Source organism: Elaeis guineensis, chromosome 8 (genome assembly GCF_000442705.2).
Source record: "Elaeis guineensis isolate ETL-2024a chromosome 8, EG11, whole genome shotgun sequence".
NCBI lineage: Eukaryota > Viridiplantae > Streptophyta > Magnoliopsida > Arecales > Arecaceae > Elaeis > Elaeis guineensis.
This window is the reverse complement of record NC_026000.2, coordinates 16,776,016-16,799,666: the sequence shown is the minus strand read 5'-3', so window position 1 is coordinate 16,799,666 and position 23,651 is coordinate 16,776,016. Positions and strand designations below refer to the sequence as shown.

At 39.3% G+C, this 23,651-nt stretch overlaps 2 protein-coding genes across 4 annotated transcripts in view; one reads left to right on the top strand and one right to left on the bottom strand.

Moving 5' to 3' along the window:
* The first annotated feature begins 506 nt into the window (after positions 1 to 506).
* LOC105050025 (F-box protein At-B) lies at positions 507 to 10,919 on the top strand. Of its 3 annotated transcripts, XR_012143352.1 has the most exons (6): positions 507 to 664; positions 786 to 1,033; positions 2,173 to 2,378; positions 8,565 to 8,664; positions 8,779 to 10,478; positions 10,620 to 10,919. XR_012143352.1 is itself a non-coding variant. In XM_010929866.4 (5 exons), the coding sequence occupies exons 2-5, from the start codon at positions 851 to 853 to the stop codon at positions 10,144 to 10,146; spliced, it is 1,857 nt and encodes a 618-aa protein (XP_010928168.1). In that variant the 5' UTR covers positions 507 to 664; positions 786 to 850; the 3' UTR covers positions 10,147 to 10,919. The 3 variants fall into 3 exon arrangements, 2 of the variants coding, with proteins under 2 accessions (XP_010928168.1, XP_073117925.1); XM_010929866.4 differs by having other exon boundaries at positions 8,779 to 10,919; XM_073261824.1 differs by lacking the exon at positions 507 to 664 and having other exon boundaries at positions 671 to 1,033; positions 8,779 to 10,919.
* Positions 10,920 to 12,444: 1,525 nt separating this feature from the next.
* LOC105050024 (COP9 signalosome complex subunit 6) overlaps positions 12,445 to 23,651 on the bottom strand; it is a 28,144-nt gene continuing 16,937 nt past the window's right edge. Inside the window, exons 3-9 of the mRNA XM_010929865.2 lie at positions 22,383 to 22,476; positions 14,896 to 14,957; positions 14,728 to 14,806; positions 14,542 to 14,634; positions 13,780 to 13,880; positions 13,481 to 13,536; positions 12,445 to 12,870 (exon numbers count right to left, since the gene is read on the bottom strand). Coding sequence (XP_010928167.1) covers positions 12,789 to 12,870; positions 13,481 to 13,536; positions 13,780 to 13,880; positions 14,542 to 14,634; positions 14,728 to 14,806; positions 14,896 to 14,957; positions 22,383 to 22,476 — 567 coding nt within the window. The 3' untranslated portion in view covers positions 12,445 to 12,788. The remainder of the gene's footprint in view (positions 12,871 to 13,480; positions 13,537 to 13,779; positions 13,881 to 14,541; positions 14,635 to 14,727; positions 14,807 to 14,895; positions 14,958 to 22,382; positions 22,477 to 23,651) is intronic.

The following is a 23,651-nucleotide window of genomic DNA, read 5'->3' as shown; positions in this document are numbered from 1 at the left end:
CAGATCTCCGGATCATAGTGGACTGATGAAAGAATTTGATACTTTTGTCATTCTTTTTAATCCACTGTACCTTCGATTTTTGCCTCCACAACTTCTAATGCTATCTCAATAAAAAATGGTGCATCAAAAGTTTATAATAAAACTTCCTCAAGTTAGGATCGTGGAAGCCTTCCTCCTGATCCTTTCATCTCTACAGTTTCATAATGTCCACCTCCATTCTCTTGACCCGTCTGAAGATGTCATCAAACTCTTAATTTATTCTATTGAAGGAGTCTGCATCTGATAAGCTCTAATTTTTAGGATATTCGATACCACATATTTCTATAAATTAATATTTTTTATATTTTTTTAATCAAATCTTACGATTTTGAATAAAAAATTTAAAATTATTAAAATTTGAATGGACTCTTGGGCATGAACGGGCCCGTTAGTGGAAATCCGGACCGCACGCTGATCCAACACAACTCTTGAGAGATGTCGAAAAGTACTGGTTCGAGTCGGGCGACAAGTCTCATCAATCCTCTTTCAAATCCTAGCCATTTCCTGCGGCTGTTGCGCTAGATGAATCTCGGTCTTCGTATTCTCGAATCCGCGGCGGCGGCGGCCAATTCGTTCCCAGGACCCCAAATACTGAGTGTTTTCCAAGGGCTCTACTTGAGAGCAGGTAACCGATCCCAAAGTCTCGCTCTCCTCAATTCCAACTTGCTGTCATTGTTATCTTTGCTAGGGTTCGCTTCATCTCTTCATTTCACCCCGATTTCCCCATTTTTTACTTTTTAAACAAGGTACGGGGTTAATCCAAGATTAATCCACTGCTCCGTGTGCCAAGAATCTCTCAGCGCAGTCGGAAATGGCGAAGGTGGTACGAGGATGCGGCGATGGAGGGTTGATAGAGAGTCTTCCACAGAGCCTAGTACTGGAAATATTGGGGAGGCTGGACTTGGAGTCTCTATGTTCGGTGGCACCCGTCTGCAAAGCTCTCCGGTTCTCGGTGTCGCAGGCTCTCTCGACCATCTCCACCATCGACCTCTCTGTGAGTACTCCCAAATCCTTTTTCTTGACACGTTTTTTCCTTTTCTTCACTCGCCATGAAAGAATAACTAGATGGGTGTCGTAAAGTTGGAATTTTTGTGCAGATTTCTCTCTTCTTTGTGGGAGATATATTTGGTTTTGTGATTCTTCTGCACAACTTAATGGGACTGCAATCTTATACAGTTTCATGCGCTTTTCAGATATTTTAGATGCCTTATTGATGCGTCTGCTCAATATTGTTTTTAGTAAAAGAAAATTGTGAATTTTTAAGTTGGTAGGGCCTGTTGATTCTTTATTTAGGATAAATCTCCTTAAATCTTTGAATAGGAAAGTATTTTCCCTTTTATCATTATTTTTGCTGTGTGAGCAGTGGATTAATTATTTAATTTGGGTTCCAATGTCCATGGTACATTAGATGCGTACTGTTTGGTGTGCAACAGATTTGCCTATTATGTGTTAGAAATTAGTTTAGTTAGAAACATGTCCTATGCACTATGAAGATAATAATTACATAGAGGATCTCATCAAATTCCTAACTTATTCGTGGCGCATTAAAAGTTTGCTACGATTGAAAAGTGGGGTTTGGCTAGAAAATGGAAAGGCATGCGAATGATATACTTGGGCAATTTATTTTATTTTGGTGGCAAGACAGGTTTGAGATCAGGTGGCTAGACCTTTTGATGTGCCTTGTAACTTCAGTTTCTTACTTCAGCACTTTTGGCGACTCTTATCTTTATAATTTTTCCTTATAAATAAATGTAGATTATCGAATTGCATTTTGCTCTCTTCTCCATCATTCAAAAATTTAATCTTTTTGCATATATCATAATCTTCATTTTATGAGGTAGAGCTGAAGAATATGCAGGAAAAGCTAAACCTACCTATGCATTTTAGGAATAGACCAAACTGAAGACTGCCTACATGCACACCTGCCTAGCCCTTGAATCATGGGCCCCGCATATGTTACATGCAGTGCCTACATTAAGAGGGTGCTTTTTTATGGTTTGCAAATTCGGCATGTGGACATAATTTTGTTGCGTGTTTGCGGCTCTAGCGGCTCTGAGATTTTGAATAGATGGTTGAGTATAATCAAGACCTTCCTTCAATTTTCTTGTTAAATATTGGTGGTCATTGTTGCAGGAGTTTTCACCTACCGTCCAGATCCTGAATAGAGTTCTGGCTAATAATAGAATGCTTCGAAGCCTTACCCTTGACTGTGCTCGACTCGATGATTCTTCAATTGAAGTTTTTGCCAAGGAACATCTCCAAGAACTTGTTTTGCTTAAGTGCTTCATGTTCTCTTCATATATTTTCACAGCCATCAGCAGAAAGTGCCCCAATTTAAGGTATGGATCTTAGTTTCCATAAACCACATCAAACCATTGAATGAAGAGCTAAATTTGATGTTTGTGTCTTACCAGAAAGATAGAATTGCAATTATTTAATATGTTAGAAAAAAGTTAATTCTTGGACATGCTATAGCTTGGTTTTTTTCCCCAACTATAATGTAATTCATTCAACAAGTGCTTGTTCACGATTTTAGGAAAGCATTAATGGGAGGTCAATATATGTTATCTGAAAAGAAAAATGTGTCCCTGCCAATACACAGATGACTCCATCCTCCTTTTTATAGAAACGGTGACTTAAAGCATCACTAAGCCTTGTATGGTGCATGGTTAAAGTAAGCAGGATGTACAACCATCAAGGAATAAAGAAAGAAAGTATATATTTGACTGCAATTATCAAGGTTCCGGATGTAGAGAACAAAACTAGAGGTGATTCTATGAAGTTCTATCATTTTAAAGATGTGCTGTACTGTTCTTTATGTGCAAGGCTATCAAAATGAAGTGCTTCTAAAAGGCTATCTCAAGTTTTATTATAATAGGTATATTAAGTAGAAAAGTCGGTACTATGGATTCTTATAATGTAAACTCATGATTAAGTAGGGAAGTCCGTGAGTCATGTTTATTTCCTACACATATTACCTTCATGGTTCATGCGATATTTCTTCAGCCAATCAAACTTGCATAAATCAAAAAGAATAATGTTATAAAAAAACTAAAATAATGAATATTTCTATTCAGTGTTGGGGATGTCTGGTCAGGACACCATCTCCATATGATCTTTTCGATATCATGCATCACAACAGGAAGAAAGAAGAAATAAAACAGAAACAATCAAATACGTAGATCAGCCAAAAAAAATTTACCTCCACGAGGCATGCAAGCTTCACTATGAGAAAAGAGAAAAAATTACAAGAGGAGATCACACCTTCAACCCTCATACACCTAATCTCTCCCTCATAAGAAGCTCTTCCTCGTAAAAGCTCTCTCTCTAGGAAAATCCCTCTGAATCTCTGAAGCGACCGCTGTTCGCTGCCTAACAGTCTGCTTGAAGCACCCTGCTCCTGCTCTCTATCGGTGCCTCTCGATCTACTGCTGCTCTGGGTCCTCTGTCGAACAACCAAAAGCCATACTGTCTCTGTTTTGTCAACAGGGTCTTTTAAAGACCTCAGATCGATCCAATCCCAACTCCAATGCAAATTAGGACTCCTTAGATCACCCAAACATGCCTTTGAAGCATTGGATCTTGACCGCAAGCTCACTGGGCCATCCGATCGCGCGTCTGGTCCACGAAAACTCTTGTAGACCCTGAGAAACCAGTCCGAAATGCCCTTCGGTCCATGGTGGACCATGCGAAATCAAGAAAAAATGCCTGCCCGGTCCACGTGGGTCCCCATAGACCGTCGGTCCATACACCGCGTGTGGACTGTGTGGGAGAACCGCGCAGACCGCCCCTGTGCGCACCCGCCCGGGCCTAAGCTGCGTACCACGCACGTCCATGCACTGGGCCACGCGCTCGCTGCCGTCCCATGCGCTGTCACGTGCCCCCGCTCCGCCAGCCTGCCGTCGGTCGCCGCTGGCCTCCGCCGCTCCATAAGTTGTGCCACCTTCTATCGAGTGTATCTCCATCCGATCTCCATTTGGACTGATCTTGGGCTCGTTAGACTCCGTTCGTCATCGCGGATCTCGCTGTAGATTCCGTATGGATCGAATCTCGAAACGTCAAATCCTAACAATCTTCACCTCGACTTGACATTCGGCCTCCTAACTCTGAGAGCTTCTAAATCTCCTCGCTCCCATGTCTTGAGGCAATCGCCTGCTGATCATGAATGGACAGACATGGGAGTCGAACCAGACCTTTCGATCCTATCTCTGTCGTATGCTGTGCTTCTCCTAATCTGAGATCTGCTCGGGGTAGCACCCTGCGGCAATAAGAATCTCACTCTACGATATCGTCTCTCGAGTCTCGCATCTCATGCCTGATCCACCTCCACCTGGAGCTCCACCTCACTCTGGACTCCTCCTGGCTCCTGAAGCTCCATCTCGCACTGAACTCCCTGTCAGGTAGTAATATCCTCTCATCCTCTTCTTTCTCTTCAGAATAATTCTATCGCCGCGCAACACCTTCAGGATTTCTCCACCAGCTATCATTCTGTAGCCTCTCGAATCCAGTCTGTTCAGTGAGATAAGATTTCACCTGAAATCGGGTATGTATCAGATCTCTCTCAATCTTCTCACTACACCATTATGTATCCTCCAGCTGACCATCCCGATGCCTCTAATCGCATAGCTCGATCCATCCGGCAAATAAACAGTGCCCTCACTGCTCTCTAGAGAGTCAAACTGCTCCTCTCTGCAACATACATGATAGATGCATGCAGAATTTAAAATCCATTGCTGGGAAGAAATAGATACTTCATCAGATATCTCCAAGGCATCATCCTCTGACTCGCTATTAGCCGTCGCTGCAATAGCCCTCGTCTGATCCCTGAGTTGAGAGCAATTTCTGGCTAGATGCCTCAACTCGTCACACAGATAACATCTGGTCTTGCTCAAGTCCCTCTTCTTAGACTTGGACCGTCTCGTCGCGATCTCCTGTCGCTCCGTCTACCGCCTCCTATTCCTCCAGAAACTATCAAAGCTAAGCTGCTACCTGAGTTCGAAGCTGTGTTCTCCCTCCTAAGAACTTTGTCCTGAAGAATCGCTGCGGTGATCTCGTCCATCTTTATGGTGCTCTTTCCTACTAGAAGAACAGTCACCAAAGACTCATACGAAGGGAAAAGCGATGCTAGCAAGACCAGCGCCCTGGTCTTCTCCTCAATTTTCTCGCCAACGCTGAGGAGGTCAGTGAGGATCTTCTGAAAGTGGTTGAGATGCTTCTGTACGCTCTGTCCCTCAGTCATCCGCAGCTGGTAGAACTGCCTTCAAAGGAAAAGGGTGTTGGTGAGAGACCTCACCATGTACAACTCCTCGAGCTTCGATCGCAGTACTGTCGGGGAAGTCTCGTCAAGTACATGGATCACCACCTCATCCGCTAGGTACAAGCAGATTGTACTCACCGCCTGCCTGCATCTGAAGCCGCCTCCAATCCTGCACCTCCACGGTAGTCGACTTCTCGCACAAGAGAGCATCGATCAATCCTTGCTGGATGAGCACGTCTTTCATCCTTGCCGGATGAGCACGTCTTTCACCCTTGCCTGCTACAGAGAGAAATTACTCTTTCCATCAAATCTGTTGATCTCCATCTTGATTGATCATGTCTTCTCCATCTTCAATCTTGCTCACCACTACTGCAATTTGTATTCTGATACTGCCTTGCTCTGATACCACTTGCTGGGGATGTCTGGTCAGGACACCATCTCCATAGGACCTTTTCGATACCACGCGTCGCAGTAGGAAGAAAGAAAAAATAAAACATAAACAATCAAATACGTGGATCAGCCAAAAAAGACTCGCCTCCATGGGGCATGCAAGCTTCACTATGAGAAAAGAAAAAAAATTACAAGAGGAGATCACACTCTCAACCTTCGTACACTCAATCGCTCCCTCACAAAAAGTATTTCCTCACAAAAGCTCTTTCTCTAGGAAGATCTCTCTGAACTCCTGAAGCAACCGCTGTTCGCTGCCTAACAGTCTGCCTGAAGTACCTTACTTCTGCTCTCTATCGGCATCTCTCGATCTGCTGCTGCTCTGGGTCCTCCGCCGAACAACTAAAAGCCACACCATCTCTATTATGTCAACAGGCTCTTTTAAAGACCTCATATTGATCTAATCCCGACTCTAATGCAAATTAGGACTCCTTAGATCACCCAAACATGCCTCTGAAGCGTTGGATCTTGACCACAAGCTCATTGGGCCATCCGATTGTGCATCTGATCCACGAAAACCCCTATAGACCGCGAGAAACCAGCTCGGAACGCCCTTCGATCCATGGTGGACCGTGCGAAACCAAGGAAAAACGTCCGCTCGGTCCACACACCGCGCGTGGACCGCATAGGAGAACCACACGGACTACGCCCGTGCGCCCCCGCACATCCACACACTGGGCCATGCACTCGTGGTCGTCCCGCGTGCGGCGCGCGTGCCCACCCAAGCCTGGGCCGCAAGCCGCCATGCGCCCGCTCTGCCGGCCTCCGCCGCTCCGTAAGCCGTGCCACCTTCTATCGAGCATATCTCCTTTATCCGATCTCTGTTTGGGCTGATCTTGGGCTCGTTGGACTCCGTTCGTCGTCGCGGATCTCGTTGTGTGCTTAGTGTGGACCAAATCTCGAGGCGTCAAATTCTAACATTCAAAGATACATAAAACTTGTGGATTTTCGAAAACAAAATATGAAATTTGTAGCTTGCAGTCTTTTTAAAATTTTGACCACCCATAGTTTCTGTCTGAACATTTGGGGCTCTATAAAATCACAATTGAGTTCACTGTCATCACTGTGGAAGAAATGTACATGAAGTGCTTTTGAAAGATTTGGATAAGAAGAATATGAGGTCTAATATTTTGAGTGATATGTTTCTTTAGAGTTAGCTGGATTTATTTCAATTTTGTTGCATAACATGATAATCTCTTTTACAAGGAGAGACTCTTTTCTTTTTCTCCTTTTTTTTGTTGTATATATTATGATTTTGTGTCGTGGGATGTGAATCATCTTAAGCAACAAGACAAAATGAAGGGCTTTTATCACCATGTGGAGAAAGAAATTTATGCTCATTAGTAACTGAACACATGCAATGCACATTTAAGAAAAATATAAAATTTTAAATTATACTAAATAAAAATTATAAAAATAATATTAAAAATAATGAGGATTTTTCGTAATTAGTTTTGTCCTTATCTGTTTGCAGCCCTTCTTTTAGTTTTCTAATTTGTTTACTCTTCCAATTTTTTATTATGATGTTTTTTCTCCATGTGGTTATTCTTCATGTTGGGAGAAGAACAGAGAGAAAGGATTTTCTTTTTTGTATGGTCACCAAAAAGAATATCTTCTATTAGTTTTCTTCCCTTGCAGCTAGTATTTTCAAGTTTTCCCCCTTTTTGTTTCCTTTCTCTTTTTTTTTTTTATTATGGCCATTTCCTTACTTGTTTGCAACTTATTTGTTTATTTTTTTGAAGCTAGGGTTTTTGACTTGTTTCTTTATTTGTTTACTTCTAGAATTGTAAATAGGTGAGCTTTCCTTATTTATTTGTACCCAGGATTTTAAAATTTTTTCCTTATTTGTATACATGGAAGATTGCTTAGCTAATCTAGAAACTAGAAAGAATGATATTTTTGGTATAATGGCTTAACTCGCCACTAGGGAAGTGCAATCTCAAGCAATGCTAGGTGCAGGGCTCGTGCATAGCATGTCAAATGTGTGTGCCCTGCAATCACCATACATACCCGCAGCTGCGCTTGCCAATGGTGGTGAGGCAAAGCACTTCAGAAAAAATGATAGACTGAATCTAAACAGAATATTCCCCAATTTTGAGACTGTCAATTTTAAATATAGTATGGATATTATGAAGAAAAGAGGGCCATCACCACATAACACAATTGAAATACAAAAATATAGAAGACTTGAAGCATTAAGAAGGGCATAAAAGAAACCTCTGTGTATATGTTGATGTCTGTGGTATCATGTAGAATGACTGTTTGTGAGAGATTTAGTTTATGCAACAGGAGAAAAAGAAAAAAAATGATCGACAAAGAAGGAAAAAAAAAAAATTCTGCAGTCAACTTCTGTAGAATCTTGCTATTTCGGTTATATATTTCGGTGATCAGTTCCTCAGATATATAATGCAATAATTTTGTCAAATACAAAATGTTTTATCAGCAGCAGCAATGATACTTGACTTGATGTTCACTTGTAATATTGTACCAAGTAGTAAAGCATGACAAGCTATTTACATCCATAATGTGAACTCTTTCTTATCAATTTTTTACAATAAAATGATCAACTTCTCTTATTGAACTGAAAGGTTAATACTCATGGCATAAATCATTCCAAACACACAGCAAGGTAAATTTGTTTTCAGAAGATTAGTACAAAATGCAATATGGAATCACTCAAAGTTGTTCAGTGACATTATTTTGTCATAACTTTTCATTGATTTGATGAGTGTATATTCCCTGGTAGTTAGGATCTTACATGAGTTGCATATATGAGAAAGGAATGAAAATTGCCTGAAAAGTCATCTTTTTACCATGTCAGACTGTTATCATTGGAAATGATACGTCCATGTGAGCTTGACTCACCTGATGACTGCAACAATTCCATAGCAGAAATGCTCAAGGGATGCTTGTGCTTGGAGGTGAAAATTTATAAATACAAGATTCCAAATTTTCAGTTTCTTTTCACATATTGTTTGCAGCACAAAGTGGTGTGTAAAATTTATGTACTCTAATTTGTTTCTGCTGCTTTGTAGTCTCTGTGTATAAAGTTCCATGTCCAATATGATGGCCCAAGTGATCTTGAATTCATCCAGCTCATCTTGCCGAAAACCATTAGAGTTCTGCTGTTGCAGCCTATATCTGATTGGCAAGCCAAGCTGCTTGTCCTCAAAGCTGGAGCTGATAGGGATTCAACTGCATCCTTAGCTGGTCCTGGCAGTTCCTTTCTAAGGCCCAATTGTAATGGACTGCAGTCGCTATCTCTTGTTTTAAATAAAATAAAAGATGAACTTCTTATAGCTGTTGCAAGCAGTCTTCCTCAATTGGTTGAACTGTGCCTTGAAGATAAACCACTGGAGGAGCCTTCTTTGCACAATGACTTGACCAACAGAGGGCTTCAGTCGCTAGGCTCCTGTAGAAATTTGACTAGCCTTTCGCTTACACGGAGTAGACAAAATTTCCCAGCCACTTTCAGGAGGGTGAATGATGTTGGTATTCTCCTCCTATCTGAGGGATGTAGAAGGCTTGAATCAGTAAGACTTGGTGGATTTTCTCGAGTGACTGATGCAGGGTATGTATCTTTTCTTTACTCCTGCAAGAACTTGAAAAGGTTTGAGGTCGTCAATCCTTTTTTCTTGTCAGATTTGACATTTCACAATCTTGCTGATGCCACAAACTCCCTTGTTGAAGTGAGATTGTTGTCCTGCAATCTTGTAACCAGTGAAACTGTAGAATCTCTATCCTTATGCAGAAATTTGGAGGTTCTGGACCTTTCAGGATGCAAAAGCACTGCAGATGTTGGGCTCATTTCAATTTCAAAACTTTGTAAATTGACTACATTGGATCTTGGTGGAGCTGATATCACTGACAGTGGTTTAGCAGCCCTTGGTCGTGGGAGTTGCCCAATTGCTTCTTTATGTCTAAGGGGCTGCAAAAGGATCACTGACAGAGGGCTGACGCAGCTGTTGCATCAGGATGGCATTATTAGGAGAACTTTATCGACTCTGGATCTGGGTTACCTGCCTGGATTGTCAGATAAAGGTATATCTATCATTGCTGAGGTCTGTAGAGAAATCACCAACCTTAGCATCCGGAGTTGTTTCTTTGTCACTGATGCTTCTATAACAGTTCTGGGTTCGATGGAAGGATTCGAGGGCAAAAGAAGACCACTTCGAAAGCTTGATCTCTATAGCTGTAGTGGGTTGTCAAACGCTTCTTTTTGGCTGCTTGCCCCTCCTTTCTTCCGTGGCCTACGCTGGCTTGGTGTGGGAAACACTAGGTTGCTGGCTAAAAGCAAAGACAGATTTGTGGAACTTTCAAGAGATCGACCAGGTCTAACGATTTGTGCAAATGGCTGTGAGATGGGTTGCAAGGACGGATGGCAGTGCCATGAATTTATCTGACAAAAGAAATTTGGTATTGGCAGTTTGTGTATAAGTTTAAGAAGTACAATGGAGATGAAGATGATGGATGACCATTTTATGGACTCTTTGCATCTGAAAATATGGTGTTTGCCATGCCAGACCTTAAGAGTGCTGTTGATGTTGAAAAGTTTCTTTGGACATGAAGCATCGATGATTGCAGCGGCTTGCATTCCTACATCAAGAACAGGATTTGATATTTCTCTCTCATCTTCTCTCATCTTGTGAAGCAGGAAGAGAATGGACTTTAGCAAGCTCCAGTTTGGAAGGCTAAATCATCTTGGAGTCATACAGGACCAGACTCTTTTCTCGAAGTAAGAAGTTGATGCTACAATGGTGCTTCCATGCCTAGTATCGAGCTTCAAAAAAAGGAAGCAGTTATCTTTTCTTATTTCGTTTTCTCTGATGGGCATTTGACGATTAACTAAGACCTCCCATGATGATTTTCATCCCAGATGAAAGAGGCGGAGCATTCGAGATTAGGCTGAGGGATGGTTACAGAAAAAGAAACGGTGATTGGAATAGACCTATCCCAGCTGCCATTGCAAAGCAGATTCCTATCAATTTTGTGCTTGTGGCCACTCCAGAAAAGGTTTTTGTGCTTGAATTAATGAATTTTTGTATGCTCGATATGAACTAGTCTGTTTAAGCTTCGCTTAGTATTACAAAACATGAATTTTTTTGCCGGAAGAAACCCTGACTGCATGTAACCCAAGAATTTACAGTATCTAACTTTGCTTCCATTCTCCGTTCAATGCTTCTGCTGAGGGTTTCATTTTCATATTAACATTTGTTTTCTATGGAAAGGAATGTGATAGTGGTATCTGCTTACAAAATGATCAAATTCACCTGTCTATTCATCTCCTCTCTTGATTCACAACAGTTTTTCAGTTTAAGCACAGCTTATCTGATATATACAATTTATAGATTATTTGATGTGGCACAGGGTACTCTCTGGATAAAAAGGTCAGTATATGATTAAATTTCACCCACATCTCTAGAACAATAACATTCATCTAGTATAAAAAAAAATTTAGAACACAAGAAAAAATTTAAATTTAGACGGAAGAACTTCAGCTAAGGGAAGCTGTTCTAGCCTAATTATGATCAAAGTTATTGCTACTGAAAGGAGTCATTAATGAGCATGGCGTGGGTTTATTGACAAGAGCAGCAGGCCAAGTAGATCATGTAATAGCTATTGACCGTATGAGCTATGGAAGGTGATACTGCTTACTAGGCCTCGTATCTTCTTTGTTCTGATAATTTACTCCGCAAAGCAATAGCTCAAACAGGTTCAGCATTCGTCACTCAAATTGCACATAAGCAGGTTCAGCCGGTGGTGGTTCATGTTGCACTACAATATCATAAATCATAGGTGACAACAATTGTGAACACTAGACTTTGGATTGCATTTCAAAATAAATGCTATTCCAGTTGGTGCCCTCATTGCAAAGGTATAAATATGCTACTGGTCTGAGCGAGACTGAATAGAAGAATGGTACCCATGACCCACGCTGGAAGCATCTTGGCATCCCAGAGGTTTGCAAGTCACTGGCAACCTCATTGCTTATAAAAGAAAACTTCCACAACAATACTACTGGACCTACTCGGTGGCCATGGTGTAAGCGTCCAAACTGCAGCACTGCTAACTGTCAGAGGTTTTCGTAACACCATCCGGTACTTGATAAAAGGATCCTTGTTGAAATTTTCAGTTGAAAACCTAAATGGTGAAGCTGTCTGATCAGATGAGTTTCAGCAGTTCAGAAGAAACTTCGAAATCAGAAGGAATGTGCTATTAAGTGCCATACGTCCGATGAAAATTTTTTTCTTTTCTTTCTTTTTTCCTTCGACAGCTCTTTTGAATATGGATCTTCTAGGACGCAAAACAGCATGATCTTAATCTGCAGTAGCGTACATTGGTATCTGACAACCATACAGACTGCCACCTCTGATGGATTATGAGGAAGGTAGACATGTTTAAAATATTTCTGAAACTTTGGATGTTTCTCCGCCAAACTTTGAAATTGATAACAGGCATTTCAGGTACAGTTGGTGACCCTCCATAATTTCAAGAATCCGTAATAGGCATTTGGGACCCGTTACACAATTATTTTGGTAGCTCTTTTAAACCTAACCGGAATTTATTGGTTGATTTGACCAATAAGTTCATTACCCATTATTACTAGCATTCCGATATATACTCAATCCCAAAATGTTAAATAGCAAATTATTACTTGATGTCCGTGGTACACACATTGCATGTATGAGGAGCGATGGAGATAAACAAACACATGACAAATTCCATTCTTATTTCTTGAAACTTCAACACCACCTTACGAGAAGAACAAAGGGAATTTGAGTTTGCAAAACATTCTTAAGTTTAGAATGCATGAACTGAACCATCTGATAGATCTTTACGCACAAACAAATTTCAAAAACAAGGTTAAAAACTTGATCCTCCTATCTGGAGGCATCAACAGCAAAAATGGGAAAGTTTACGTTACAAAAAGTTTGCAGCACCAGCATATGATCAACCCTTCTATAACTCAGAAGAATATTGAACTCTAGAACCAACTAATGATGGAAAAACTTTGAGACAATGCCAGTAAAACAAGCACCACCAGCTATATGAAAGCAGTCCGGCCTCCCCTTCTACTGTGTCTGTCATAGGTTGTGTTGAATTTATCAACCAGCTCATTCATGGTACTGCAAAGTTCAAGAAAGAGTTGTTATCACATGCCTGAAATAACTTGATAAACACTCCCAGATCTATAAATTTCCACGTCTATCAAACAAATGCAAAAGAATAAAATCTCACAAGACAACAGGCTTTCATATTTCGTTGCAACAAATATACACATATATCAATTTTACTGGCAATGGCAGAGAAGCAAGCAAACAATGTCACTTTGGTTCTTATATGGGCCTCTTAAAAAGAATTTGTATGCAAATAAACGAGCATCTTATTAACTGTAGGATGCAATCAGCGATCAAAATTTCAAGGGACCACTTGGATGCACATTACTTGCAACCAAATCTGTCATTAGGTTGATGCAGAACTGCCATGTACCCATTTCATGATTCTCTGTGCTATTATTTAATGGATCATCTAGTGCAACCATCCTTTTTGGGTACAAATACAAAATGACATAGCTGTCTTTGCCCTCCCACTCTCTCCACCTCTCATTTACGTGATCCAACTGAATGGACGACACAGTTGCATTACAAATGGCCGATTCAAAATTCATGCCTTTCATTTATGTAAATTCTTAATCTTGTTCTTTTTATTTGCAAGCAAAAGAGACTTTTTGCATACCTTGAACAGTTTGTGAACATCGCGAGGTAGGTCATGAGAAGTGTGTCGTTAAATTCCTGTAGAGGAAAATTGACATGGTTATTGAATTACTGATGGATAATTAGAAGATAGCATCTGGGAAGGAAAAATGGACTTGCTTGAAACCAGAAGTCCTGTCATGATCGTGATGTTATATAAATACAGTAGGCTTTATGCCAAGGTAGCCCAGCTTAATGGAATAGAGGTCTAAATGTCTAATGCATCAAATCAAGCAAATGCACAAAGCAAAGTCGGCACGCCCAAATCTGTTCAATACATACCATCAGAAAATCATCTTGGAACTTCTCTGATTCCATGGCAGGCAATCTTCTCAGAAGGCTCGAGACTTGTCTAAGCAATGAATTGTCAAGAGGAATATCACCTGCATGTTTTAAAATTATGAGCATTTACTGCAAATTCAAGGAAACACACCATCAACAACAATTAAAAGTTACAGCACAGTAAGTGGAAAGAAGTGCAAGAGGAATTCAGATTGTTTACCATCTTTTTTCCCATGCTACAAAGATGCAAGATTTCAATGTTTCACACTAAAGCCATTCATTACTAAAATAAATAATATGGGATTCTACCATTCAGGATATGGTGGCAGGAAATGCACTTTAATGCAAAAAAACAGCATTCAGCATAAAGATTTTGTAAAAAAGGATTGCAAAGGAAAGGATACAAAAGAAAAGGTTGATGTAAACTCAAAGCAGCATGGTATAAAGAATCTCCACTAAGAATTATAAGAAGGAAAATGCTTTGAGGTGCCCGCTAATGCACATGAAGAGTTCCTTGCGCTGACTAAAACCTGGCCTGGCAACTCCATATTCAAACCACCCTCCCCCATGTGTTGCACCAATTCCCATGAGTCACGCCAATCCCATCCTACCATGTTTGGCAGGAGGACCTTTCACGTGCATGAAACAGGCACCCCCTAGCATTACTCCAATGGAAATTGTCCATAGAAGTCACAAAATGAAATTGAAAATAATGCAATATTAAATAAGTCTGTAAGCTGATTTTATGTCATATAAATGTACCTCTCTGCATGGCTTGCAGATACTGATGAACAACTCTAATTCTGCTATTTAGCATTTTGATGGCACTATGCATGCCAGTAAGATGGGCAGCCACTGCTCACAAAATACATTTATAAGTACGAAAGAAGAAGAAGACTAGAAAATATAAAATGAAACAATAAATTCAGTTAAAGAAAGAAACCTCACATTGTGTTGCAGCCGAGCCCCCATCAGATGGCTTAAGATGAGCTACATGATCAACTGAAATTCGCTCGGCCTCTACTGTCTTAATTTTTGGAGAAAATATCAATTTTAAAACATGTTTGCTGCCTCATCTAGATGGCAATGTAAGTGAATGGAAAGAAAAAGACAAACCTCGATGGTGTAGTTTGATCTAACAAATATGAGCTGAGGAATTCCATCGATGACGTGCAACTCTTGAAAGTAATGACATATTTCCAGAATAGAAGGCCAATAGTCAGTTAAATTCCTGAATAAAATACTGTTGAAACTAAGATAATTTAATAGAAAGAATCCAAATCATATTAATTATTCCCTTGCTGCAACTAAATCAGCTTTATTAGGTGGAACAAATGCAGGTCAGTGCATCTAATTAAAATGATAGAACACGATTAAATTAAAGATTCAATCATATAGATTGACCGAACCAGACTGAGGGAGCTAAGGACTAACTTAAAACACAGTTAAGATGCGGCCTGCTAACAAGATGTGAACTTAATCTACCTGTTTCATCATGGGAAGATCATTTTCCAGTCACAGATCAAGGTAACCATGGTAGCTTCAATATTTCCACCATAGGGATTTCTGATAAGAGGTCCGTGTTTGAGTTCAACAAGATACTGTTTGAGTTGCTTTGTTGTAGTTTTGAGCTAAATTATAGGGTCTTCTTTTTAAGCAAGTTGTCATGCCAATATTTTAAGGTATGTCATAGGCCTCAAAATTGTTATTTAGAAGTTTAATCTGCATCAGATTTATGAAGAGATTTCACTTCGAATCTTCTGGGCAAGGTGATTTCTGATGTCAAATAAGGTAGTATGAGTTAAAACTTGAGCCATGTGTGGCATGCTTGCTGAGAAAGAGGTTTAAATCCAGAAGGGCACTTCTGAATCACTGACATAAAAATAATCATTTTGGAAAAGAAATCTCAAATAATTCATCAATGGTTTTGGCACAAGTTCGGTGAACCGCATAAGTCACATCTAACACAATGCATTAATGCAATTTACAAGATTAAGAAGATGGAATATGTTATTTACAAACCTAGATAACATCAGGGGAGAGGCTCATTTACCAGACGCCATGAAAACTATGAGAAACAAGGTGGTATCAAACTTCAGTTTAAACAAGGAATTACAACTTGATTTTGCAGAAGAAATCTAAAATGCACTTCCATTAGGTAGGAAAGAATATGTTACCTTGGATATATGCATTGAATAGCACCATGATCTAAGGTATATGTAAAAAAAACTGTGCAAATATAGTAACAGAAATGTGCTCTTATCATTTAAATACAAGGGTTGTAAAACATTCAAGAAATAGCATAGGCAAACGTTAGTTCACACAAAAAGCCTAAGTATGAAAAGGATCATTGGTTTTTAAAAGGTCTAGTGAATCAAACAACTTATGAATCAATAAATATATAGTTCTTCATAAGCTTATGCGGAAAAGGTTGCATACGTTATTATGGTTCCAAACGAATGGTAAAACAGGAAAATCACTAAAAAATGACACAACATGGGTTGCAACAGCAAATATATTGAAGCATTATTTCAATAGCCCAATGAAGACTATCATGCTGACTAGGATTGTACTATTGACTTGAAATTTATAGTATAGATCCCTAAATCTCTAAGAATATGGACCTCGGAAAACTGCAATGCATTGGAGGGACTACTGATTTTAGATCTGAAATTGAACAGACCTAATTAGAGTACCAACATTAAAACTTCTCATCTCTGATCCAACATCCATATTAAGTATTTGTTAGAAAATGCACACGGTAAAAAAAAAAAAAAAAGAACTAGAATGCATCAACCATTCAGATCTCCAAGACCAACAGATCCTCCAAAATCTCCAATATCACAATCTAGAAAGACCAATACAGCTTTGTTAATGTAATCTAGCACCGTCAAGCAAACTAGATGTCCATGTTACACTCTGTTAGTCACTCAATCCCTAAGCTTGTTCCTACTCACCAATCATGTAGTGTGTAAAGTAGCAATTTCCTATGACTTCAACATACATATAAAGTTCCTCAAACAACAAATGCATTTATCTAGACGTAAATCTTGTATTTTAAATGAAAATGAAACAGGTGAAACTAATTTCTTGTATTATCAACTCAATTTTTTTAAAGTAAAGATCTTTTATTTTAAGCACAGAAAGTCCTTCACTCCATTAAAAAACCCTGTTCTTCTGTTTTGTGCTCATTTAACATGGACGGGCATTTAATGACAGATATGATAAAGTGCGACCAAAGCAAGGATACTAAGGAGGCAAGTATATTGCGTGAAAAACAAAAAGAAAAGTTTCAAGAGAGGCTGTATCTATGGTAAGCTGAGTTCCTTCAATTGACTCAATAGAATTTAAATCTGCACGGATTTGGATATGATAAAGTGCGACCAAAGCAAGGATACTAAGGAGGCAAGTATATTGCGTGAAAAACAAAAAGAAAAGTTTCAAGAGAGGCTGTATCTATGGTAAGCTGAGTTCCTTCAATTGACTCAATAGAATTTAAATCTGCACGGATTTGGCTTAGTTTTCCATATTAGAATTTGTTTTTAATTTTTAAAATTTAAAGCAGCAGCAATTTTGGTTATCTTGGATCAAAAATTGAGTATTTCAATTTTTTGGAAATTAATGGAACAGGGGTTCGATTTTCTTCTCAAATTTTGACATAAGAGGATGGTTTGCACTTTGTATTTGTAGAAACATAAGCTTGGGTAGCTACTTTTTTCTCTTAGAAGAGTTAACTATGGAAGAGTTTGTGTGGTTATAGAAATGCATATATAATGAAAGTTTCTAGGCACGGCCCCCTTCCACTGGCCATCGAACCTTCCCACATGGGCAAGAGGCATAGCTTGTCGAATCACGAGCAGTCGATCAAGGGTGGCAATTTACAACTAACCCGACCCACGAACATGACCTGCAACGGTCCCCATTCAATCAAGTTCAAGTTTGGTATAAAGCATAAACAGGACCAAGCTGTAAGCAAGCAGACCCGACCTAACCCATTTATTAAGCACGCCAGGTTCAGGTTTAGAATCTTGACCCATTTAACCAATTTTGACCCATTTAATAGTTGTGCCAAGTTGTGATTTGACCCATTTAAGACTCGTGTAACCCATTCAAGGCCTGTTTAACCAAATTAAAAACATTTAACCTAATCTGTCCTGTTTGTTAAATAAGTAATGCAAGTTGGTTGGGTTCGATTTTCTTCTCAAATTTTGACATAAGAGGATGGTTTGCACTTTGTATTTGTAGAAACATAAGCTTGGGTAGCTACTTTTTCTCTTAGAAGAGTTAACTATGGAAGAGTTTGTGTGGTTATAGAAATGCATATATAATGAAAGTTTCTAGGCACGGCCCCCTTCCACTGGCCATCGAACCTTCCCACATGGGCAAGAGGCATAGCTTGTCGAATCACGAGCAGTCGATCAAGGGTGGCAATTTACAACTAACCCGACCCACGAACATGACCTGCAACGGTCCCCATTCAATCAAGTTCAAGTTTGGTATAAAGCATAAACAGGACCAAGCTGTAAGCAAGCAGACCCGACCTAACCCATTTATTAAGCACGCCAGGTTCAGGTTTAGAATCTTGACCCATTTAACCAATTTTGACCCATTTAATAGTTGTGCCAAGTTGTGATTTGACCCATTTAAGACTCGTGTAACCCATTCAAGGCCTGTTTAACCAAATTAAAAACATTTAACCTAATCTGTCCTGTTTGTTAAATAAGTAATGCAAGTTGGTTGGGGTTAATTGTTTAACAAAAATGTTGGGTTCTGGTTTAGATAGTAAACAAACCAGGTTCGGGTTGATAGACATTTGATGCAACTTGCATCCAACCCAACCAGTATCCAACTCAACCCACATCCGGCCCACCTTGACCCATTTGCCACCCTTGATAACAATCCATATGCTCTTGGGCCAAAACACAAGCCAGTTGGGCATTATGCAAGCAACTGGCAATCACCATGCAACCAGTTTTGATGCAGTGCAATCACCCAGCTGCATCCACATGTGCTACATGAACTGCGGATTAACAATGTTGTTGTACTGTATAAAAAACCATACGCACACAATACTTGTTGGTGATGATGACTTAACCAAGGGTCCTAGGTTTATATGATGATAATGAATCCATAGAACTTACTTTTTTATCTCCTTTCCAATTTTGCTGCTTAGTTATATTTTTATCCTGTGGCTTTAAGTTTTTTACAAAAATTTTCCTAGTTTCTTCACGTTTCTTAGGAACTGCTAATTCCTACGATTGCTCCATCTAAACTAACACCTAGATTGATGTTTCCTCCTCTAAATCTCTTTTCTAGAGTGCCTCATTCCATTGCTGAAACCATGAATGATTTTGTCCAGCAAGAATTAACATCTAGCATAAGACAAATGTTTCTTAATCATGGTCTGCTGTCATGTATACTAACTTAAATGCTCTTGAACCTTAAAGAATACCAAATTTTTATCTTGTTCAACCACCTAGCATCAAATTCGGGCAGGTCCCTCTAATATGAACCTGAAAGGTGGATGGGTGTTGCAGAATCTACGGTAAGAGAAATTTTTCACACCATTTTGCAAAATTGGCCTGGTCCTCATATTCAGAGATAATTCAACAAGCCCCTTCACATAAATCACCACCAACACTACAAAGACCTGATCATCCATCACAAGGATAAATTATGTTGCTATATAAAACATCTTCACAGATTATCATGCATCATATGTTGGCTTATCATGGTTCTATTATTTTGGAGATCACATAGTCTACTAAAGGCTTTAGTAGATTTGGACTGAAATGAATACATGGCAAGCGATATGAGATAGTCAGTTTGTTTACTAAATAACAAAGAAGTGCCTTAGAACTGCTTCATTGCCCATATGCTCACAAATCGGATTTGAACCACCACCAAAATTATCATGAGATATGGAAAAGGTCGATTTTTTTAAAAAGAAAATTTAAAAAACATGTTTTTATTTTTATCTAAAAATAAAACATATTTTTTATCTAGAAGGTGGACCTTGGCACCCTTTAGGCTTTATTTTGTATCTACCAATACTAGTAAACTAGTGCTTTGAAGGCTAAAATCATGAAGTCATCATTAAAAAAAGTTGGGCTTCTCTCAAAGAATAACTATTATTTCATCCAGTTCTCTAATCCTTCACTCTACTCACAGATTAACCATACGTGCAGAAGCATGAAAATTGGCAGATAGAGGGACCATCAATGGTTTCAGCCATATGGCCGAAAAGAGGAACAAGGATATAACACAAAATTTCACAACTTATAAACACGAAGCAATTCCAAAAAAATTCCTCTCTTGTTTTTAAGGTGGGAGGTTACATTCAACAAGTGCAGGAGTGTAAGAAATGCATCTTACTGATACTCTTCATCAAGGTTCGCTGTACCGATACCAGACGGCGTGCCGGTGCCGGATCGGTACGGTACGATATCGGTACCATACCGTACCGACACATGGTACGCCTAGACGTACCGGCCGATACCGATACATAATATTTTTTTTGATTTTTAATTTTTTTTTTTGATTTTTGAAGTTAATAATTGATAAATACAACCTCAATATGGCATTATATTGCATATTATTGACATATTTGGATTCAATTTGGAGTTAGGTTGCGGTACAAAGACTCTTGATCCAAAATTTCAAATATATAATTATTTACATTATATTTCAACTGTCATCTTAAAACTAAAGAAAAAATATATAAAATACGTATTAAAATGTATAAAAATATTTAAGTACAAAGCGCAATAACTGATATACGAACCTTAAGATGTACTCTGCATTTAATTTCTTGTCAAGTGTTTATGACGCTCGTAGATGTCTGGATCATCAACATAGTCTGAAGGGATATCAATCCAACCCTCTAGCCAAGCTGCACCGTACTCTCGAATATTCATCATCCCATAAGACATCCTCTCTAGATTGTAAGACATCTCAGACCTCTCGCTAAAATTTCTGACTCTGAGAAGTATCCTCAAGATAATGGTACGGTTGTGGAGTCCATCCAAATATGCCAGTAGCAAAATCTGATCCGTAAGATGTTCCAGACTGCATAGGATAGTAACCACTAGAAGATGCCTCGGATGCACCATATACATATGGATCATAAGGTGGCTGTGGATAATAGGATCCATAATGAGAGGATGATCCAGATACATCCATGAACCCTACTCCACGTGCAAGATTGTCCGCAACTGCATCATGTGCTGAACGACCTCTAGGAGCCCGTCGTCTATATGAAATCGGCTTCCCACGATCTCTACCGACTCGTCCACTATGATCCCTATCCTGTGTGACATGCGTAAACTGAGATTCACCGGTGAATCGAATATCACCCTGTGGTATGATTAAATCATACCAAAATCATATCAAAATCATATATAATTAAATTATATAATTAAATCATATAATACCAAAATCACCGGTGAATCGAATATCACATATAATTAAATCATACCAAAATCATAAGATTTTGGCATGATTTTCTCTTATTTTCATTCTTTCTCATTCTAATCCTATTTTTAACAACAAAAATAAAAAAAATATATTTACTAAAAAATAACATATTATCTTACCTCCGGCCAAAGATCAGCCTCTCCTCGAACCACTCCTACAATTTGACGGAGTTTTTTTTTTTTTTTCTAATTTTTCAGAGGTCTCAACGATTTCGTTGAGACCTTCATATGCTTCGGGAGTTCTCTGAGACTTCTCAGAGAACTCTAACACCTCTCAATCATTTAAAAGCTCTCCGACCCCACCCCTCCCCCCTCCCCACTTTTTGCATGTGGGGATGTCGGCACGGTTCGGTTCACGCCGAACCGGTACCGAACCGATCCATACCGTCCAGTTTTGGGCGGTATGGACACGAACCGGACCGAACCGAGCGGTTCGATGCGGTTCGGGGAGTTTTTCGAAAAAAAGATCCAAACCGAACCGGTAATGTACCAGTCCGGCTCGATATGCCTCGTACCGGACGGTTCGGCCCGGGACGGCGAACCCTGCTCTTCATAATCTGTGTCATGACAAAACCAACTTTTCCAAACCACATTCTGCGTGTCTGACCCACAACTCCTTACATACCATAGAAGTGTAAATAGAGAGGTTTTTTTCAAGGCATCTTCCCTAGCAATTTTTGGACACTTCAAAATGAGAAGAACTTTACATAAAGGTGCCCACGAGTGATGTTACGCAGTAAGAATTGACAGTATAAGCCTCTGACCTCTCCCCGCCCCGGCCCCACCCCACCACACACACGCACACACACAAAAAGAGAGAGAGAGAGAGAGATGCAGAAGGGGTGGGGGGACAAAAGGCCACTGATGTTGCAACTGGCAAGGATGAAAGTGCATGAAATTGGCACGATTTAAGAACTTATTTGAAGTAACAAAAGAGACAGACACACATACTCACAGATAACTTCACAGTGATTTTTAACAAATTATGCCTCTGTGTTTTCTTTCAGGGAAGAAAACAAGAAACAGATCGTGAGATTTGAGTCTTCACTGTACAAAGCATGAAGCATCACATACTGTAAATGAGAATAAGAGGAAAACAAAAGAAGGTTCTAGGGCAAGATCACACACCACTTTCAAAGATGGTTACTGGAAGGTCCTTTTGAGCATGGTTGATCAAAGGATTCAGAAGGACATAAATAGGACTTTCATTAATATCCATCAACTGTTTCAAAAAAAAAAAGTTTTGTTAGCAAAGCGAATGAAACTTAAAACAACTGTTTACTATAATAATAACCTCCTCATGCAAACACCAAGAGAAATATTAGTTCTCAAAATATATCATATGAAAATAGGATGCAAGAAGGACAGGGTCTTCTATAATCCATAATAAAACAGAGTATATTATGACTCACATCATACAGTTGGTGGAGAATAACAGATATACCATTACATACAAGAACATTACTATCACAGCCAATCTCCTAAAGTTAACTTTCTTTGCCCTAGTACTAATTTTGTCAATTATGCTACTTATGACAAAATGTTAAAAGATCCATGATGCATGAAATTTTACAGCCAAATAATCGCATAACTTAAAAAAAAAGGTCTAAACAATATGCATATGTATAACCAAGGCAAGATCAAGTACCCATATGCGACGAGAAAGACCTTCAGAATCACACACTCAAAAGGCATGATTTGTCACAAGTGTTTGATGGAGAAACACCAGCACAACTAATAAGAGATCTAGAGTGACTAACTAGCCTCGACATTATCCATGCCAACCTCATGCCCAAAAAGAAACCAGTAAATCCAGCAATTCAAATACCATCATCCAAGACCTGCCAATCACCAATCCATGTCCATACAGGTCACCAGCCATGCAGGAAAAACCCAGCATTAGTATGGAGCCTACATAGTATATGCCATACTGACCAGTGATCTGTTACAGTCACATGCTGCAGTTTAACAACCTTGCCAAAATCTATTTCTAAAGTAACTAAAGATAGTAAGGGCTAAAAGAACTAGAAAAAACAACAGAATTGCCCCTAAAGTATTACTTCTTCACCCTTTTCCGCACATAAATGAAATCTCAAATGGAAGGGCCATACTCCTGCAGTGAAAAAAGATTCACAGGAACAGAACAACCTTCAAGTTGGTCTACGGAGAAAAAATTTAATTCTCAGGTACATATCGAAATTTTAATGCCGGCTGCCAGGGCTACCAAAAACCCCTATTCCTCCCCTTTATCTTGCTGACCTGTCTTATAATTGAAGCACAGCCCCTCAATACTGGTGTTATCAGATTGACCATTGACTAGTGCTTGGGGTCAACTTTAGGCTACAGAAAGAAGAAGCAAATGTTATTCTGATAAGTTTAATAAAAATTCTTAATTAT

Excerpts from the sequence above, each read along its gene's own strand:
- LOC105050025 (XM_010929866.4), top strand. The coding sequence starts at position 851 with ATGGCGAAGGTGGTACGAGGATGCGGCGATGGAGGGTTGATAGAGAGT. Across the intron at positions 1,034-2,172 it reads TCTCCACCATCGACCTCTCT|GAGTTTTCACCTACCGTCCA; the intron begins GTGAGTACTCCC and ends TCATTGTTGCAG. Across the intron at positions 2,379-8,564 it reads AGAAAGTGCCCCAATTTAAG|ACTGTTATCATTGGAAATGA; the intron begins GTATGGATCTTA and ends TTACCATGTCAG.